At 46.8% G+C, this 18,124-nt stretch overlaps 1 protein-coding gene across 5 annotated transcripts in view; it reads right to left on the bottom strand.

The window, feature by feature from the left end:
* Positions 1–18,124, bottom strand: part of sdk1b (sidekick cell adhesion molecule 1b) — a 351,675-nt gene that overhangs the window by 125,298 nt on the left and 208,253 nt on the right. For all 5 annotated transcript variants that reach the window (XM_035405015.1, XM_035405016.1, XM_035405017.1 and 2 more), the window contains one exon: positions 1,918–2,051. In XM_035405015.1, the coding sequence (XP_035260906.1) occupies positions 1,918–2,051 (134 nt within the window). The remainder of the gene's footprint in view (positions 1–1,917; positions 2,052–18,124) is intronic.

Raw genomic sequence — 18,124 nt, 5'->3', positions numbered from 1 at the left:
CTGCTAAAGAAATGTAAAGTTCAGTCGACAGCATTCATTAAAAATCTCATTCGCAGCCCAATTTTCCTCACTGCGCTGAGAGGTTCGCGGTCAGGCATTCACAGGCAGTTTAATTCTGAAACTTTGTCCAGATTTTATTTATGTACTGCGAGGGGAGCCGCACTGAACTAAGACCTCCCGCGCATTTAAAGTCAAATTAAAAATATTAATTAAGATAAAGAAAATGGAACATACTGTATCCTGTTCAGCTGCTTAACACTAATTATTTGTTGAAATAGTGTGAAATGAGTAAGAACAAGAAAAAGGTCGCCAATTAAAAGGCTCTCATATAAGAGCTAACAAACAGCAGAAGGCTTCCCGCCGTAGGAAATAAATCCAGTGCATCCGTCACGTTTACCTACACAAATAAGCCATTCGCTACAGGTTGTTTCACAGCGGCTTCACCCTGCGCTGAGGCCTTGGCGATGACAGACGACTTCACAGGCCGCACACACGCGTGTGTCAGAGCTCAGCCGGTCTGCCGTATTACCGCTACCTGGAGGAACGGCGCCGGCCGATAAACTCACAGAGGCGTGAATTAAGAAAGCCCGGCCGGACGGGACAGCCTTAACGGCCCGGCTGCACGGCTCTGCGCGGGAGCGGAAGAGGCGTCGTTCCGTTTCGCCGTTTCAGCAAAGGCCGCGATCAAAAAGCCCAGATGAGGAAGAGGACGTGAAGCGCGTCGGCGGCAGATGAGACGGAGGACAGGCAGAGGGAGGGAAAAAAAAAACAGAAACAACAAAAAAAACAAAAGCACGCGGCTGCAGGTAATAAAACATGGCCGCCCCCGCACTTCTCCGCTCGCTGGGTTTTACTGATGGGAATAAGGAATTAACCGAGCTCGTCCTGAACAGCAGCGCCCCGGCGGCCGTGACACAGCCGAGCGGGGCGTGGGGCGAGCCGGCCCGCCCGCACGCCGCTCTGTAAAAACATCCCTAACCAAGCGTCAGATTGATGTCGCCTCCGCGCCGGCGTCCGCCTCAGCCGCCTCCAGCCGGGGGGGGGGGGGGGACGAGAACGCCTGCTCACCCGCCGAAAAAAAAAAACGCTCCCCCCTTCAGACTCCACCTTCGCCGTGTACGCTTTACCTCAGAAACGCAGCCTGTGATGTGTTTTGCCTCTAAATTGTAGCTGCTTGTTCAACAGGGATGAATTGCCAGACGTCACCAATGGCCGTGCGTGTTATGCGAGTTTGCCAACTGTCCTCTCTGACTTGTCAAAGGGCTCTGCTGTGCTGGAAGAGAATGTCTCTGTGAAGCCGGTGGATAGCCACCCACGTACGCGTCCGATTGAGAACAGGATGTTCCAGTGAACCCCAGCTCTGCTCGCCGTGCAGAACGGCATGGACCTGCTCCAAAGGCAGACGCCACGAGAACGGCACAGAGAAAGTGAGGAGGGACACCTGCCAGAATGGAAAAAAAATGAGCTTCTCAGCCCAGCGCCATCACGGCTAACCCCACGCAAACATTTTCCGGAAGCTACTCTCTTTAATTAACGTGGAACAACCGTTAATATAATGCTGGTACTATTCGCTGAACACAAGTCCTCCCGCGCACCACCTTCAACTCCTTCACACGGATGATCGAGTACATGGAAAGCTGGTGCTAATATGAGCGACTTTCCCTTGGAGAGAGAGAGCACGGACCAAAACAGAGAAATAAAATCAAAAGGGAAAGAGAGCACACAGGAAATGGAGAAAAAAGGTTAAAAATAACAACAGAAAAGCAGAAAAGAATGCTGCCACATTTTACTGTATACCAAACCAATAAAGGCTGGAATTCCATTTCTTGGTCAATAACAGCATCTCTCTCGTGTCATGCACAAATGGCCTTGGGCCAAGAATGGAGCAGGTTTGTGTTGATTTTCTCCTTTACTTACTTGCCACGCTCAGGTAAATGGATGGGCTTGTCTTGTTCTCTCCATTCTTTTCATTAACTGCCTGGACGTAGTACCGTCCTGCATCGGGCGCAGCTGTCGACAGCACCACGAGCTGATTGTCCAAGGTTATTGCTCTGTGGAAAACAGAAAGGAGAAAATCACTTAGGGTTAGGCTTTTTTTTTCCACAGTGACAGGCAATTAGTGCAATCTTACGGCAAACAAAAGAAGAAGAAAAAAAAACAGCGGCCCATTAATATCAAAGTCGGTCCCGTCTCATTTCGGAGTGGAACCCGCTCCCGTTAGCAGCAGCTGATTGGCCGCTGGGCGGTTCTCTGCGCGTGTTTTTCTCCCACCGCGCGGCGCAGATGGCGTTGACATTAATTCCATGGTGCCGCAGCGTGCTTCCAATGCACTTGATTTCCCATTCCAACAGGAGCTGAAAATCAATGAACTGCTGGAATCGTTCAACAGCTATTACCGATAGAGACTGAATAAATCCTTAAAGTCAAGAGACCGATCCCCCTTCCACATCCACAAGCAAGCGCATCACGGGCAGGGCCCCCGGCGGCACCATCCGGAACGCAGCCGGCTGGTCCGGAAGCCCAAACGGGGCCCGGGCGGGGCAGCGCATATAAAACGCGCATCTGGGCCCGCTCCCCTGTCTACGCCCGTGCTGCAGAACGAGCGGGGAGCGTTTGTTGTCGCCTGCGTCCTCCCTCGCCTCTAATTAATCACACCATCAATTATGCATCACTGCCGGCGCTGAGGCTGCCGCTTCGGCTGAGAGGGCTGCGGATGAGCGGTGAGGCGCGCAGATGCACGAGGGCGCAGACTGCATGCGGAATGCGCGCCGTTTCCCTCCAGCCAATCACACCCTTCACCGCTGCCCTCTTACCCAATCCAAGGGGCCCACCTCGATGGACTCCCTGCCCTCTTACCCAATCCAAGAGGCCCACCTCGATGGACTCCCTGCCCTCTTACCCAATCCAAGAGGCCCACCTCGATGGACTCCCTGCCCTCTTACCCAATCCAAGAGGCCCACTTCGATGGACTTCCTGCCCTCTTACCCAATCCAAGAGGCCCACCTCGATGGACTCCCTGCCCTCTTACCCAATCCAAGAGGCCCACCTCGATGGACTCCCTGCCCTCTTACCCAATCCAAGAGGCCCACCTCGATGGACTTCCTGCCCTCTTACCCAATCCAAGAGGCCCACCTCGATGGACTCCCTGCCCTCTTACCCAATCCAAGAGGCCCACCTCGATGGACTCCCTGCCCTCTTACCCAATCCAAGAGGCCCACCTCGATGGACTTCCTGCCCTCTTACCCAATCCAAGAGGCCCACCTCGATGGACTGCCTGCCCTCTTACCCAATCCAAGAGGCCCACCTCGATGGACTTCCGCAGTTACCCCCAAAGAAGACGAAGAGACGAGCATTTGTTTTTTTATTAGTTTATTTTTTGCTAGCGGTTCCACGAAGTGAGCGGTTTTACTCAGTATCGCACATTTCAGTCGGTAACATCAGTTTTATTCTTTCACACTGATCCCTACAGAGAGCATGCACCATGGCTTTACAGAGCTTTCAAACTTCTCATCATTTCTAAATTTGTCATGCACTAGTCAAGTGGCAGTTGTTTTGGAAAGTTTCGTATACATTTTCACAAAATTAACAACACAGACGATAGATAACCATTGGGAAGCGGAGGGAAAACAAGGGAACTCATTATATCTGGGAAATGAAGAACAGGTTTTATGATGGTTTGCACAGCACCTCACCAGCTGATGTGATGCATTCGACCCTTTAAATGCACAGTGGACTCTTCTCAGTCAGGTTTGATTTACATAAGTCAGGGCCACCGATAGTCTTCTGAAAACGTAACTGAATTTAGGTGTCATCGAAAGGAAAAGCACTCATACCCAGTTAAATGCGCTGTTTTGCTAAAGCTGCACCCAGGATAAGCAATGCGGCATTTGGTCCCACTCTGGTGTGCAGTGTGCCTGATTAAGAACTTTCGCCTTCCTGTCGTTATTTTCTAACACAGCGTAACAGTCACGGTGTGAGAGTAAACAGAGCCTCCCCTGCATTCAGCCGGTTTCCAATAGGCTTACAGCTATCTTCCTTTTGTTCTCTGTGATTAAATGAGGATTAAGAAAAAATCCATTAAAACTCAGAAGCAATTGAAGGGGAGGCTGGAGAGGAGGCCGACGATGCTGATGAAGATGTATCGCTCCGCTCGGTACCTCCAAACCTGGCTCAACACCCCGTCTCTAAACAAAGTGTGTCCAGGCTATAAGTGCACCCTTCACAGATGCCAGTTTCAAAAGGTCAAAGAAGCCTTCCATGATTAACTTTTAATTAATAACGGGGCGCAAGCTGCATTGGCTCGGGTGCTGCAAATACCCTCGTTTTCCGCGCGCTTGAAAAGCTCCCCCTCGTTGGAAAGGTTTAGCAGCCAGGTTTCGCAACAAGAAAGGCTAATGCTTCCGTCTAAAAGCCTCGGAGTCCTTTGTCTGCCCAAGGATAAGATGTTACAATTCACCAGGTTTGCTGAAGACAGAATAGGCTGGCATCTGCATATAAACTGATTTCATGATTAGTTGGACCCGTTTAGGCTTTGCTAATACATTTCTCCAGACCAGTGGCTGCAGCCAGGGGTTCGGCCAATAAAGAGCGCAGCGAGAGGGATAATGGGCAGCCCTGTCTCCTGCCCCTGAGGAGAGAGCAGGCCTTTGATATCATTTCACCAGTAATTACACAAGCAGCAAGGGAGGTATATAAAATTGTAATCCAGTTAGCAAAGGTCCTAGCAAGCCTTGGGTAATCTAAATCTGCAACTGAAAGGAAACTATTTTGCTCTCTCAAAAAGCCCTGCCTCAAGCTACTGAAGCTAACCCAACAGCCCAAAAAGTCATTTCATTCGTCTACCCGTTTTCAAATGACAACAAAACAATAGATCCTGTTTGATTCGCTAGAAGACCCAAAACCCCTTCAAATTAAAGCTGGACACAACACAAGAGTTGTCTGGATGGCGACTCCCTTCGCTCAATGCCGCTCTATAGTACAAATACACAAGTAGGAGCAGTCGCAATTGAATGTTCTCAGTGTTCCACTCTGAAGGGCTTCAATGTGTGAGTGCGCTGGTCTCTGGTGAGACTATGACTTCACCTCTGAGTCTGGGAACTGCAGCAGTGGAGAGAGTGACATGCTCCTCATCAGCACAGACGCTTCACTGCAGGACCCCTCAGGGGCGCACCTCAGGAACGTCTGGCTCACTTTATGAAAGACACCTTTCAGTGCTGCCAGCCTGACGGGCCGTGGGATCGGGTACGTGCGCACACGCCCAGCAGCGTTATGTGGAAAAGTCAGACGGATTTGTAAACTGCCGAATTAAAAATGCAGACCAACTCAACGTCTCCCACGTGAAAGCCCACACCCAATGCAAGGGCCACTGTCCGCAAGTGAACCTTTCAACATTTCCATCCTTTACCAAGGAAGAGAACATTCTATGAGTAATTAAATTTAAAAACTTTATAAATCTGTGTTGATGGCTGCTGACTTGTATCGAGCTTTGTCTTCCCGAACAGGAATGTCCCTGAGACTCATTTTCAAAATTTTTCAATTTCATAATAGACACGTCTAATAACACTGTCTAATAACAACAAAGAAAAACACTCATAGCTACGAGAATGAAATATGCAATTGCACATTCTTTAATATACCTATAATTCATTTAACTACACTGGCAGAACTAGTGTGAAAGGACTTTAGTTAGAAGAGTATCACATCTTGGGGAAAAATGTTTAAAAATACTAGATATCTGGATTGCATAATGTAAATGGTAAAATGCCTTATTCTATTGTGTCAATAACATAACATTTCCCAAAGAGGTAATGTGCAATAGTTTGAGATCTCACAACACCATTGTTGGCAAGGTGATCCCTTCTGACATAGGATGAGAGTTTGACCAGTTGGTAAATAAACTACAGTGAGCTTATTTTGGTACATATTTCATTAAAAGTAAACACTTTGTAATACAAACTGAAACTGTACTACAGTGAAACATACACAATACTGTCACGGTGACAACGATGGCCTTTTAAGCAACACAAAACAAGCAAACTCGCATTTATCAAAGTCGCCTGCACCTGCACTTAGAATACAGGTCCAGCTGCTTTCATTTACCGACCTACATTGCTTTTTGGGTAGTCTAGGGGTGCAAGAATAAGCCATCAGAAAGGCAGCGGTCCACGCTGAGCATCCCGCAGTGTGGGACATCCGCTCTTTGCCTTGTGATTTATGAGCGTGATTATTAAAATCCTCATTAAGACGCACGACCAAACCGAGAAAAAACAATGGAGACTTCAGAGTTTTTAAAGGCATCAGGGTAGCCTATTTGCAATCCCTCTACACAGCAACGAAGAGCCTCTCGATTCTCTAAAACCAGACACATTTCTATGAAAGGTCAGAGCCTGTTCAAGGATATGGGAAAGAATTATATGACAATGTCAAAAACGGCATGATTTCCCCCACTCACCAATTATGCGTCATTACTTAATTGGCCAACAGACTGTGCTTTTAACCACAGAAAAAACAAGACGAGATTTTAAAACCTGCTAAAACCTCCTGAAATTGTATCCATCTTCAAGCATAGCCTCTCTCTAAACCAATGCTCCATTATTTATCTATAGTGCACTACTTCAGTCATTCAGAACAAGGGTTCAAGTGGCACTAAGGAAGCAAAAAAAAAAAACCTGCATATAAAGTTGTGGGAGGAGAAGTAATCTCTCCTAGATAATAGCACCTTGTAGGCATGAAGTTGAGGGTCATGTAGCAGGCACGTATCAGTAACTGACATAACCATTAAAGATTTCGCTTCGATCTGGAGTGAAAAATACATGTTTCCAAGAATTATGGATAGAAAGAGAACAAGCAGTGATAAACCAAGCCCTCCATCTTCTTAGTGCATGGCTCCTGAACATAGTCACATTATCCAATCCATGTATTTGATTTGGCTGCCTCGTTTTTTTTTGGTTTCTTGTTGACTCTCCATTCTTTTCCCTAAAATCTTGATGTGCTAAACTTCCAGCAAATCCACCTGGGCTCGATAGGACCGAGGAGCACATTCCGAATTACCGAACGACAACAGGTCTGTCCTTCCTCTGACTCTGTTTATGAGTTATGCTACTATGTGAGCAGTCTGAGCACCCTTTAGGAGCATTTCCACTGCGGGCACAAGAGCCAGATGGAACGGAGCAGTTCCCATTGAGTTCCTGAGTGCTTTTAAACTGCCTTTTTGTCAGGCTGAAGGACATCCATGCAGGATGGAGCTGTGGCACTTCAGCCACATAACAATGTTGGTGCCAACTAGCAGGAATCGAGCCTGTGGGTAGAGCTGTCTCACCTGACAGGTGCAGCAGGCTCGGGTGAAGAGCAGTCATTTCCTTAAAAAGCAACAGCAGGTAAAGTATGAAGGCCAAATGGCTGTTTTTGGAAAAAAAAATTAAGGGTATGAATATTCAGCTATTGGTTCATAGGCCTATATGTTCATACAATAGCACATCTTTACACATCTGCATTTGCTGAGAGATTTGCCATTTCTGACGTGAGCTCTGACTCTGAAAATAACAAATGAACAGGAAAAGAGCGAGAGGAAGATGAAAGACTCAAGCCTGTGGGGGAAGCCAGCATTCAAAAGCCAGCAGAGGGTCAACTGTGACTCAATAGTAAGAAATGGCCACCTTTCTAGTAAACTACCTTTCTAGTAAACAGCTAATAAGCTGAGAAATATCAGACATAAAGGAAATATTTAATGTTAGCAGCAGATACATCTGCAAGAATAACCATTTGCTTTTCCACTTCCTGTAAATCAGTTTGGTGACTTGTTACATAGACTTGCTACCTTTTGATCTCCCCTCATTGGCTGACGGCAGGTGGGAGTGGCTCTGAGGAAAGGAATGCGGTTGAAACATGAAGGAGAGCCCTGCCCACTATTTCGGTTTGTAGCACTTGATCCCACCGGCTCAGACTGTGATGGAGGGAAAGCAGCCGGAAGCCTTTAAATTATAGACAATGGAAAACAAGCACTGTGTGCAAAGCAACCTTTAAACTCGGTTAATATTGTTTCGCAAATTCAACCAGCATAGCATGAGACATCTCTGCCTTCCAGTTTCCTGTGAAGAACAGAAAACAAACAGTGCAACGGATGAAAGCTTTACTCTGCGCTGTCGTGAAGCAACCCGCTGTCAAGCGTTAAATCAACAGTATTGTTTGTAATGAACGACAGCGCTTCACCAGGAAACAGTACGAGATGAATTCCATGGTCCTCAGAGCCGTATTCAAAGAGAGCTGCACAACCAAAGACCTAATTATGAAGCTGCATGAACCTGACAGCTCCAAGTGAGCTCACGGCAGCACTGGACTCCTACCAAATAGGCATGTTTGGTCAGGTGACCTCTATTGCAATTCAGAAATAATCTCCTTTCATCTACAGTCAATTGTGAGCTTGTTTATGGTATAGTATTAGTGACCCCTCGTTGTAGCAATTATAGTCTGAGACTTACTGACTTATTGTTCTTACATTCTTTTCCTGAAAATTTCCATATGTTACCAACACACACACGCACGTACAAATATAAATTAGAAACCCTGATTGTAGACAATAGGAAAGTGAACAAAAACACTGAAAAAGATAAATGAATTTTGGGGGCCAACGGGGACAGAGAAGTCTTATATTACCATTAGAAATTAAATGGAGAGGAAAAAAACAACTCCACACTTTTCCATTCACCCAAGCCCCTGAGGACTGTCTGGAACAGAGAAATAACCAGGTTCGTGTGTCATTAATAATGTAGCCGCAAGATTCATTTTATTAAAACTCAGAGGCATTCAATTAAAGTTCCACGTAATAAAGACAGTTGGACCGACCGGGTCCCCAAACTTATTAAGTGTCGCAAATGTTAACGCTACAGGACTAATTGAGAGAGTGCGGCGTGGGACCGGCGCGCGGAGCGCGAGCCAAAATTCTCCCCCTTCCGCAGGCCCGCGCCACAGCATTTGTTTGCGCTAAACGGCAGCCTCTAAAACTGGCTGGCGGGGAGAGCGGAACGCACCCAGCGGAGACGGCATCAAATCACGCTCAGATCCAGACACAAGGTCATCACTCTTCTGCTCTCTGCAGCAAGTCACTTGGACCAAGTCGCAAATTACTTTCCACTCTTTCATTTCGCAGGGAGCAACTTTTAAATGCGCATGCATTTATTCCACCCACACCGCCTACGCGAAAAGAAACACTTTCTTCATAGAAACAGTCCAGCCTTTCAGCGGTTCCAAGGTATATCTTTGGGATGGGTTTACAAAACACTTGAAGACCCCCGAGAGTATGCGACCAGTTTTTCCTTTCACGTTGCTCAATAGCGGCCACTCTTCCAACCAACACAGGACGGCACAGAATACGGTTCAGATCAAAGGAGGATGGAGATTAAAGGGAGCGTGTCCTTGTGAGCACCGTGGAGCGAATTCGGAAATAAATTGGTGCAGAAGGGATGTGCCCAAACAGAGTGCTTTAAATTAGGGTCACGCTGGCGGACAGAGCCCCCCGCGGGAGCGATGCCGGTTTTGACGTGCGGGCCGGAGCGGGCGGGGACAGGCCCGGGGTCTCGACTCTCCGCTCTAATCCCGTCCCCCGGGCCGCCCGCCGCGGAGACGCAGATCGGCCTGACGGGGGGAGAGCGTGTCCGGACGGCGGGAGCAGGTGGCGTGACATCACCCCTTTAACCCGGAGCCTCCGCCGCGCTCCTCCTGCTGGCGCCGCCCCGCCGCCCGGCCGGACCAGGCTGAGGCAGGGCGCCGCCGACGCCGCCGCGGGCTCGCAGGACGCCCCCAACAGCGCGGTTTCAGCTCAGACCGCTGCCTGAGCAAACGCAGACGGCTCGGACCCGCTCGCTTTATTCAAACCTCAGGGAGACAATTAGAATGGAGGAATATTCATGAGACACTCATGACCTCATTTGGTTAGCTACCTGCATGAGTATAACGCCTCGCCCAAGCAAGGAAGCAAGCGAGCGGCTCGGTGCTCATTAATCATACATGGCTGAAACACACACTGCACTGCAGTCGAAGCAAGGAAGCAATGTGTGTGGCGAAAGATTTCCCCTCGATCAGTTTTCCCCTCCTTTACTAAGCAAAGCAAAAAAACCTGGTTTATTTTCTGCTCATTCAGAAGGCATAACAAACGTAGCGGAGACTTCCAAATGATCCATGGCTTGCTTAACTTCTCTTTCTTCGGTGTTGTCAGAGAGAGCCGTGCAGCCGCTCCATAACTCCCACAGGACAGCAGTGGCCGGCGCGGGCAGCTAGCGTAGCGTCCACCCCGGTGTGGACGCGTACGAGTATCCAGCTCCGCGCGCACGCAGGGCTAGCGCCCCTCGGAAACAAAGGGTCCCTTTCAGAAGAGCGGAGCGTTTGTGGGGATAATCTATTCGGCTCATCGTGTTGGGAACGTTTCCCGCCTCACGGCGCGCTGGCCTCACGGCGGGCTCGTAAGCGTGAGGTAGCACGGCGGCGATGTGAGCGCGCTCAGACAATCCCCAGCTGAGCTCTGCAGAGGAGACGGGCCCTGGCAGGCAGAAGCCCAACTGACTGAGCCGCTGCTCCCGTTTCCTGGCAGCGCACCAGCCACCTCCACCCACTCTCTCGCAAACAACAGAACGCCCGCATTTGCATCTTCACACACATTTTACTTCTGCGAAGAGAAAGTCTGACCATTATTGCAAAAATGTTTTTCTTTACTCTAGAGGAAAATCTAAAAGAAAGCAGTTAATGAGTGGCTTTTGTGGTAAAATTAGAACGGGAGCTGGAGCACCCCGTTCGATACAGTCTTCATCGCCCAACTGGAAATATGACCTGACAACAGCCGGTCTCGAAACAGACTTAGGGTGGGTGGTGTCGCATTCACACCAATCCTCATTAATACCACCCCTGTGCGCCGTGTGTGCATGTGGCCAAGGCAGCGAATCCACCCCCAGTGAGAGAACAAGCGCTTCTGCGGCCATATCCACAAACTGAGATGGATGTCACAGCAGTGTCCAATGCCTCCCCATGCGTACCAGTCTTTTTTCCCCCCACAGGAATTTGATCTCTCGAACTGTAAACTTTGCTTTATACTGAACTGCTGTCCCCCTGGCATGTAATTAATACTGAAAATGAGAAATTATTCCTGTCCTTTAAACGAGGTGACCGCAGTGCCAGGAAACCTCTCTCTGGACAATTAATAATGTAATAAGAGTCAGCTGTGCTTGTTGGCCAGTAATTGGCTTTCTTTTGGGAACTGCTTATGTATAGTAGCTGGCACAGAACTTCCCTTATTCCCAATATTTCTGGAGATATCAGCATAAGCAGAGTGTTTAAAAATGTAATGCAACTGGCTTCACGTATGAAACAGGTGCTTTTTCAAATAAAAAATGAAGTGCTTGAACACACAAAAGAAAAAAGCAGATAACAAAAATAAAATGGTTGCGGGGCTGCTGGGTGCTCATCCTGTTATGGCACTGTTCTAATGTATGGATGGGCTGCATGGCCCGGTCTGGAATTCAGACAGACTCGCCAGTGCCGGCTGCCAGTCTCGTTTGGTACTGGTGATGCAAATTAGTCTCTAGAGCCGCCCGGGGATGGGATTACAGTCTCATCAAGCACCAGTTCCCCGCGGGCCGAAGGGATCGGGGGCGCAGTTCCCAGGTTTATCTGCATCTCTGAGAAGAGTCTTCCTCTGACTCATGCCTGTGTGAGTCTGTCTGCAGTACAATAAAAGAGAGGTGGCTGCCACTGCATGCCTCGGGGGAGCATGCATGCGAGTCTGCACTCTCTTCAACTGACAAGGAAGAACTGCAGCGTGGGCATAATTTGGCATTTCACATTTGGGGAAAAATAATAACAAATAAAAATAAAGAATATAGACTTTAAGACAAAATGAGGATCCACAGACACATTGAAGGATCCTACTGTCTGATTTTAGAAACACAACAGACTGTCACCTCACTAGTGATGCTGCGTTAAGCATTATCATTCCAGTTGACTGTGGAATTTGCATCTCAATACTGTAATGCCGCACTTATCCAGGAGACGGTGGGATCTTAGGAGCGTACACGAGCCTATATGAGTGGAGCTGACAGCAGAACAAATCCAGTCCAGGGTCTTTGTTGTTTTAGAGGCTTACGGTGACGTTCTGTCTGCTATCCATCAGTTCACATAAACAGTGAAGGCCATGTATGCCTGTGATACACCAAAGGAAGAGACAATAATGAGCATTCTCAGGTTCCGGGGTGTCTCTGTGGTCCCGACAACAGAAAAAAAATGTTTCCACTTCAGGGACTGTAAACCAGCTCCCCGAGCAGCCGCAGACTCATCAGGGAAGAAAGAACCATCTTGAAGGACTGTGATGCATTCCCAGTGCAGTTCTCATTATCATCCAAGACAAGCTCTAGAAGAGCCCACACGCACACACTCAGACACACACAGACAGACACACACACACAAACACATACACACAGACATGCACACAAAGACACACACTCAAAGAGATATGCAGACACACACACAAACACACGCAGATGCACACACACACACACACACACACACATACACACACAGACAGGCTCACACAGACACAGACAGACGCACACACACACACACACACAAACACACAGACACGCACAGATGCACACACACACAGACACAGACAGACACAAACAGAGACAGACACAAAGACACACACAGACAGACAGACAGACAAACAGACAGACGCGCACACACACACACACAAACACACAGACACGCACAGACGCACACACACACAGACAGACAGACACAAACAGAGACAGACACAAAGACACACACAGACAGACAGACAGACACACACACACCAAGACCATATAGACACTGCACTTCTCTCACTGACAGTTTCAGGAGTTCCTCTAGTCAGGCACAAATGGGTAGTGAGCGGACTGCACGCACATATGAAGCGTTTGAGTGAATTCTATCACCAGTCACTGATGGACGGGAAGTCCAAAGGTTCAAAACCATCACAAGAGCAGAACCAACTTAGACTGTATGCATTTGTAAAATGCAAACCCTCTGACCCTCTTTAAATTGGAAGATTATTGTGGGGGAAAAAAAGCATGTGAAACTTAAAAACTTGAGTTTGTCCTAAAAATCCCCTTATTATTTCAACATATTTTCTCTCATTCACGGCGAACCATCAGCTCTCTAGTTATACAAGTCTTGCTGGAGTAACCCGATCTGCATTGTTCTCACTGACAAGGTTTATCTGGTTGCCTGGCAACCAGGTTGATGCCAGGTTTGTATCTGCTGCTCCTTTACCCCAAGCCTTCTTCTGAAGAGCGAGGTGCCACTCGCCTGTCTGCGCAACAACTTCAAGCACCACTATCTGACATTTCAAATACCTTCTGCACAATTCATTATAGAGTACTTCCAGGACCTTATTAAAATGATTTTCTTCACAATAATATAACCTCCCGAGCCCCTTTCTCTCAGATTTACAAAAAAAAAAAGAAAGTCAACGTCTGTTAAGCAAGTGTGGATGAGAGACAGAAAATATTACTTTAACCTTAAATCACCACTTGCCCAGTTAAAATAAATTGGGAAACTTAAAAATTTTGCTCACTTGCATAACTCTTCCCCGCACAAAGTGAACTATAGTTCACTTTGTGCGGGGAAGAGTTACGTTAAATGTGCAATCACATTGCACTGACAGAAGTCTGTCAAAAGTCTGCCACCCAACAACAGAGAATGACATTTGTGTCCATACTGTAGATCATTACACTCAGTGTCACAAAGTGCTACTGTGCTATCCATAAAAATGACACGGGATCAAAAAAGAGAACATGCACATAACCTATAGGGACACAGCCCATATCACAGTCTTACAAATGGCAAAAGCATTAACTGTTTCTTTATCACTATCAAAACACTTCATGTTTTGTTTTCTCCACTGATTATTTCTACCAAAAACGCAGTTAAATAAAGCCCAGTTTTTAAAATTATTATGAACATACTGTTCATAGTCACTGGAAGCACTGGTACCTGCCAAAATAAAGCAAACACTTGAATAAATGACGGATTCAGAACATATTGAAAGCAGGTGCTTCCACATCACACAGGTGTGGTTCTTGATTTAATTAAGCCATTAGAATCCCAGCATGCACAGGTTGTGTATAAAAATGCTGGTCATGCCCGGCAAATTATTTTAGCTAGCACAACTGAAGTTGTGAAGTGAATTTGAAAGTGAGGTGGTAGTTGGGGCACATTTGGCACAAGCTTCACTGATGAGACCTGCTGATGTTTCACAAGGAACAGCAACTAAGGTGATACTGGCATGGAAGACTAAGGGAAAGACATCATCAGTTAGGGGCAGCTGTGGTTAAAGGTGCATACTCCTTCACCATGATGTCCATGTATGGGTTTGAAGGCAAAACAGAAGCTGCTCTGGATCAGTTTACTGCATATATCAATCTAGGGTGTGAGCTGTCAGTTTCATCAAGAACAGAGAACTTAACAGAAAGGGGTACTATGGTTGGCGTATCCTTTATTTTGGCAGTTTCTTGCATGTTCATCGGCAGTATTTGGCTCAGGGATCTCAAAAACATACCGATTTGGTCCAGTGGTGGAGGGTTAGAAATGAAAGAAAGTACTCTGTCACATCTTTCCAAACAAAACTCTTCTGGATGCAGCACCCTGTCATTTCAATCTAAACTCTTCAGACGCAACTAATCCTCTCAGCAGAAATTGTTTACGGCTTTCGATAACGCCCGCGTCGCAGATACAGTGCACTGTGTGACTTTCTGAAGAGCACGGGCAGATCAATTTTATGCAAATCGGGTCAAAACAAATTTAACCCACAGAAAAGGGCAAGCTTATCTCAGCGATCTGGTAATCCAGTGAAATTTATCAAAATTAAGCAAATCTTTCTCTGTATTCGAGGTTTTTTCTATCCAAATGCCCTTTACTCTCAAACTTATAGTGTTGTGATAAAAGAGGGCCAATTCCTTTTAAAAAGTGAGCCAGTTCTGCAGACTGTGTGCACAGATGCTCCCCCTTCCACAGGGCAGTCTCCCCTCTGCACATCTGTACCGAAGGCCTTGTTCCCCTGGGTAATTACATTCCCTTTGCAGGGACTACAGCACCTTTACTGAACTCCTCACATTCGCGCGTATGGTGCCAGATGGACGCACAGCATAGCTGCTGCCGTACCTCTCCTCTATAGCTGGGATTCTGCTTCCTCCACCCATCCCGGAGTGCGCGCCTCTCTGGCACTGTGACAAGGGGCAGCGAAGATGGGCGGGCCCTGAATCAGCAGCCCTGTCAGACAAGCGTGAGCCAGGGCCCCGCCTCCGCCCCGCCCTTGCCCAACCCCCTTCCCTGTCACTGCAGGCTGATCACCGTGACACGGCCGCTGTCACTCGCCACATCGCGTCCACGCTGGACCCCTCCCCCTGTGCCTGCTGTCATGGGGGGAAAAAGGTGGCGGCATTCCAGGTGTGTCCCCGCCATTAGAAATGGAATGAGCCGCTCATCTGACCCAGGAGTGCGAGCTGAGCACTGGAATACCCCCCAAACAGAAGAGAGCGGGAAACAGCACAGCCATTCATGCGGAAAACATCAATATTTCTTCTGCCTCCATAATGCCATAATTCAGAAAATAGTCGCTGCGAGGAATTAATCATTTTTCTGGGATGCACTGTCCTGGCAATTAACCAATCAAAGAAAATGGTATTCATTTTGCACTTTTAACAAAAAATAAAAAACTAAAAATAAAAAAACATGTGATAGGGCACAAAGCCCTGGGCGGTCACACAGGACATTCCAGGAAAAACACAAAACACACTAATGGACCGGATGCTACCTAAGACACTCATTCTACATAATGGTAATTGCTCCCCATTTTTAGCCAGGTGTTACACTATTTCAAATAACTGCATGCTGATAATGTCATACCATTCCAAATTCCACAGAACCACCGCATAGCAATTTAGCAGATACTGCAAGCTAAGAGAAGGCAGTGTACCGAATCTGATTGAGGCTCTCTCGGCAATACGAAGGCCTCTCACCGGGAGACTACCACGGACGCAGAAAAGAGCACGGTGATTCAGCCTGGTCCGTGCTCCAGGTCTGATGCCTGACAAACAACCTGTGTGCAGAGGGGTCCTTCGACTCCGCAGGTGCATGCTGTTGTTCATAAACCCGTAATATCTTTTTAATGGCCTCATTTAGCTATATAATAATAATGTCAGCTTTTCTCAAATAAACATAAACTATTTCAATTATGTGTTTAACAAGTCATGAAATGCACTGTGCTTACTGGAAAATCCAACTCATCAAGGGAGTGGTGAATGGGTCAACTTCCAGTCAAAGGCAATGCTAAGCAATGCCAAATTATGAAGAAGAGTTCGAACCTTTAATTATGTGATTAATTGTCCCTCAACAAATGACGCAAACCGACTATGGTTTAGTGAAGCTTGCTGCGAGCCTTCAGTTAAGCCGCTTGACCTGGAAGTTTTAATATGCACCCATTATTATTATTATTATTTTTTTTAAGTACAAATATCTATCATTCCAAACACAGGATCTCTGATTTTTTTTTCTTCTTTCCTTCCTGTAAGATGCAGCACTGAATTTCAATGGGCTTTTTCAAGTCTTTTACAATCTAAAGGTATACAGTTCACCACAAATTACAAACGATCCCTGCCGCTTGGGCAGCCCTTCGGTCCTAATATACCATCTTTCATCAGGAATGAGCAGCGATGGATCAACACTACAGTGCCCATTTACTCTTTCCACCCAACTTTAAACGCAATCTCAACGAGAATGACAATGGGCTTCTATAGGTCAATGAATGGAAATTGTTGAATTAGGAGATCCCACGATCATGATCATGCATAATACAGTATCTCTAAAGTCCTCAGAGATATTGCAAACCATTACAGAACACCTGCATTATCTTATCACAACGGAAATAGCAGATGATTTTCAGAAATATTCATTTCAGTATTTTCCAAACTTTTAAAAACCAGAATACAGCGTTTAACAGCAGGAGCACTAATTTAGAAAATTTGTAAGAAAGTAGGTATTAGGTTCCCCTTCCTCAAAATAATCAGAGAATTAGAATTAGCCATGGTAGCACTCCAGCACTGGTAAGTCCTCCAGAAGACAATGCAATAGCATGATTCTTATGTTCGTTTTTTTTCAACTGTCTGAGACTCTAGGTCTTCTGTTGCTTTGCAACCAGTACAGCTGGTTCACATAAATAATTGAGAAACATTTAACGCTGACCGGCAAAGCTACAGTAGCTTTACTGTACCGTAACTATTAAGCGAATTACTCTTACTAGCACGCGTATCCAGCGTGAGGAGTGTTTGGGCTGTTAAGAGCCCATCAAAGTCACAGAAGGGCATGAAAGGCAATGGGCTTTAATTAAAAGGAAAGCGCGAGCTGCCCACTACGCGCGAGTGACAGAGCTGATAATGATGGCGGCCTCTATCCCTGACAGAGGAGCCGTTTCCACCCTGCCCAAGACGCTACCCTCATCAGCGGCGCAGTTTAATTAATGCTTATCATTATGTCAGCGCGCGGATCACTGAAACAATGAAGCCATCAGACATAATCCATAACTCGCTGTGCGCCTTAAATGGGAGACTGCATACCTCAGCGGTGATATACTGAACAACACTCACAACGGTGATCCCCGTTTTAATCACAATCAGCATTAAGATCATTATTATTCACTTTAATAGCTGCCTTTAAACAATTCAGGTTAAGTACCTTACTCGACAGTACAACAGCAGAGCCCCACCCATATTTCAAACCAGTGGCTTGTAATTACCTTCAAATTGCATTATGACAGCATAATGACAGTTTAACTGCCATTGCCCATCGTGATCCGAAGGGTATTTCAAAGGTATTCACAACGCATCCTGCACCACACTATTAAAGCCAAGGGAAAGGAAAACGGAGAGCGCACCCAGACTTCACTTCTAAAGGTGCCTGACTCCCTTCATTCCGCTTCATTGCTTCATCCCTTTTTCTCATTATTTGTTCAGTATCAGTATTCTCATCAAGCAGCATTATCGCGCAAACCATCCGCCATATCATGACATGAATCTGCCATGCCTTTTCATCATTTACCATATAGATGAGA

Source organism: Anguilla anguilla, chromosome 2 (genome assembly GCF_013347855.1).
Source record: "Anguilla anguilla isolate fAngAng1 chromosome 2, fAngAng1.pri, whole genome shotgun sequence".
Classification (NCBI taxonomy): Eukaryota; Metazoa; Chordata; class Actinopteri; order Anguilliformes; family Anguillidae; genus Anguilla; species Anguilla anguilla.
This window is presented reverse-complemented; position numbering and strand designations above follow the sequence as displayed.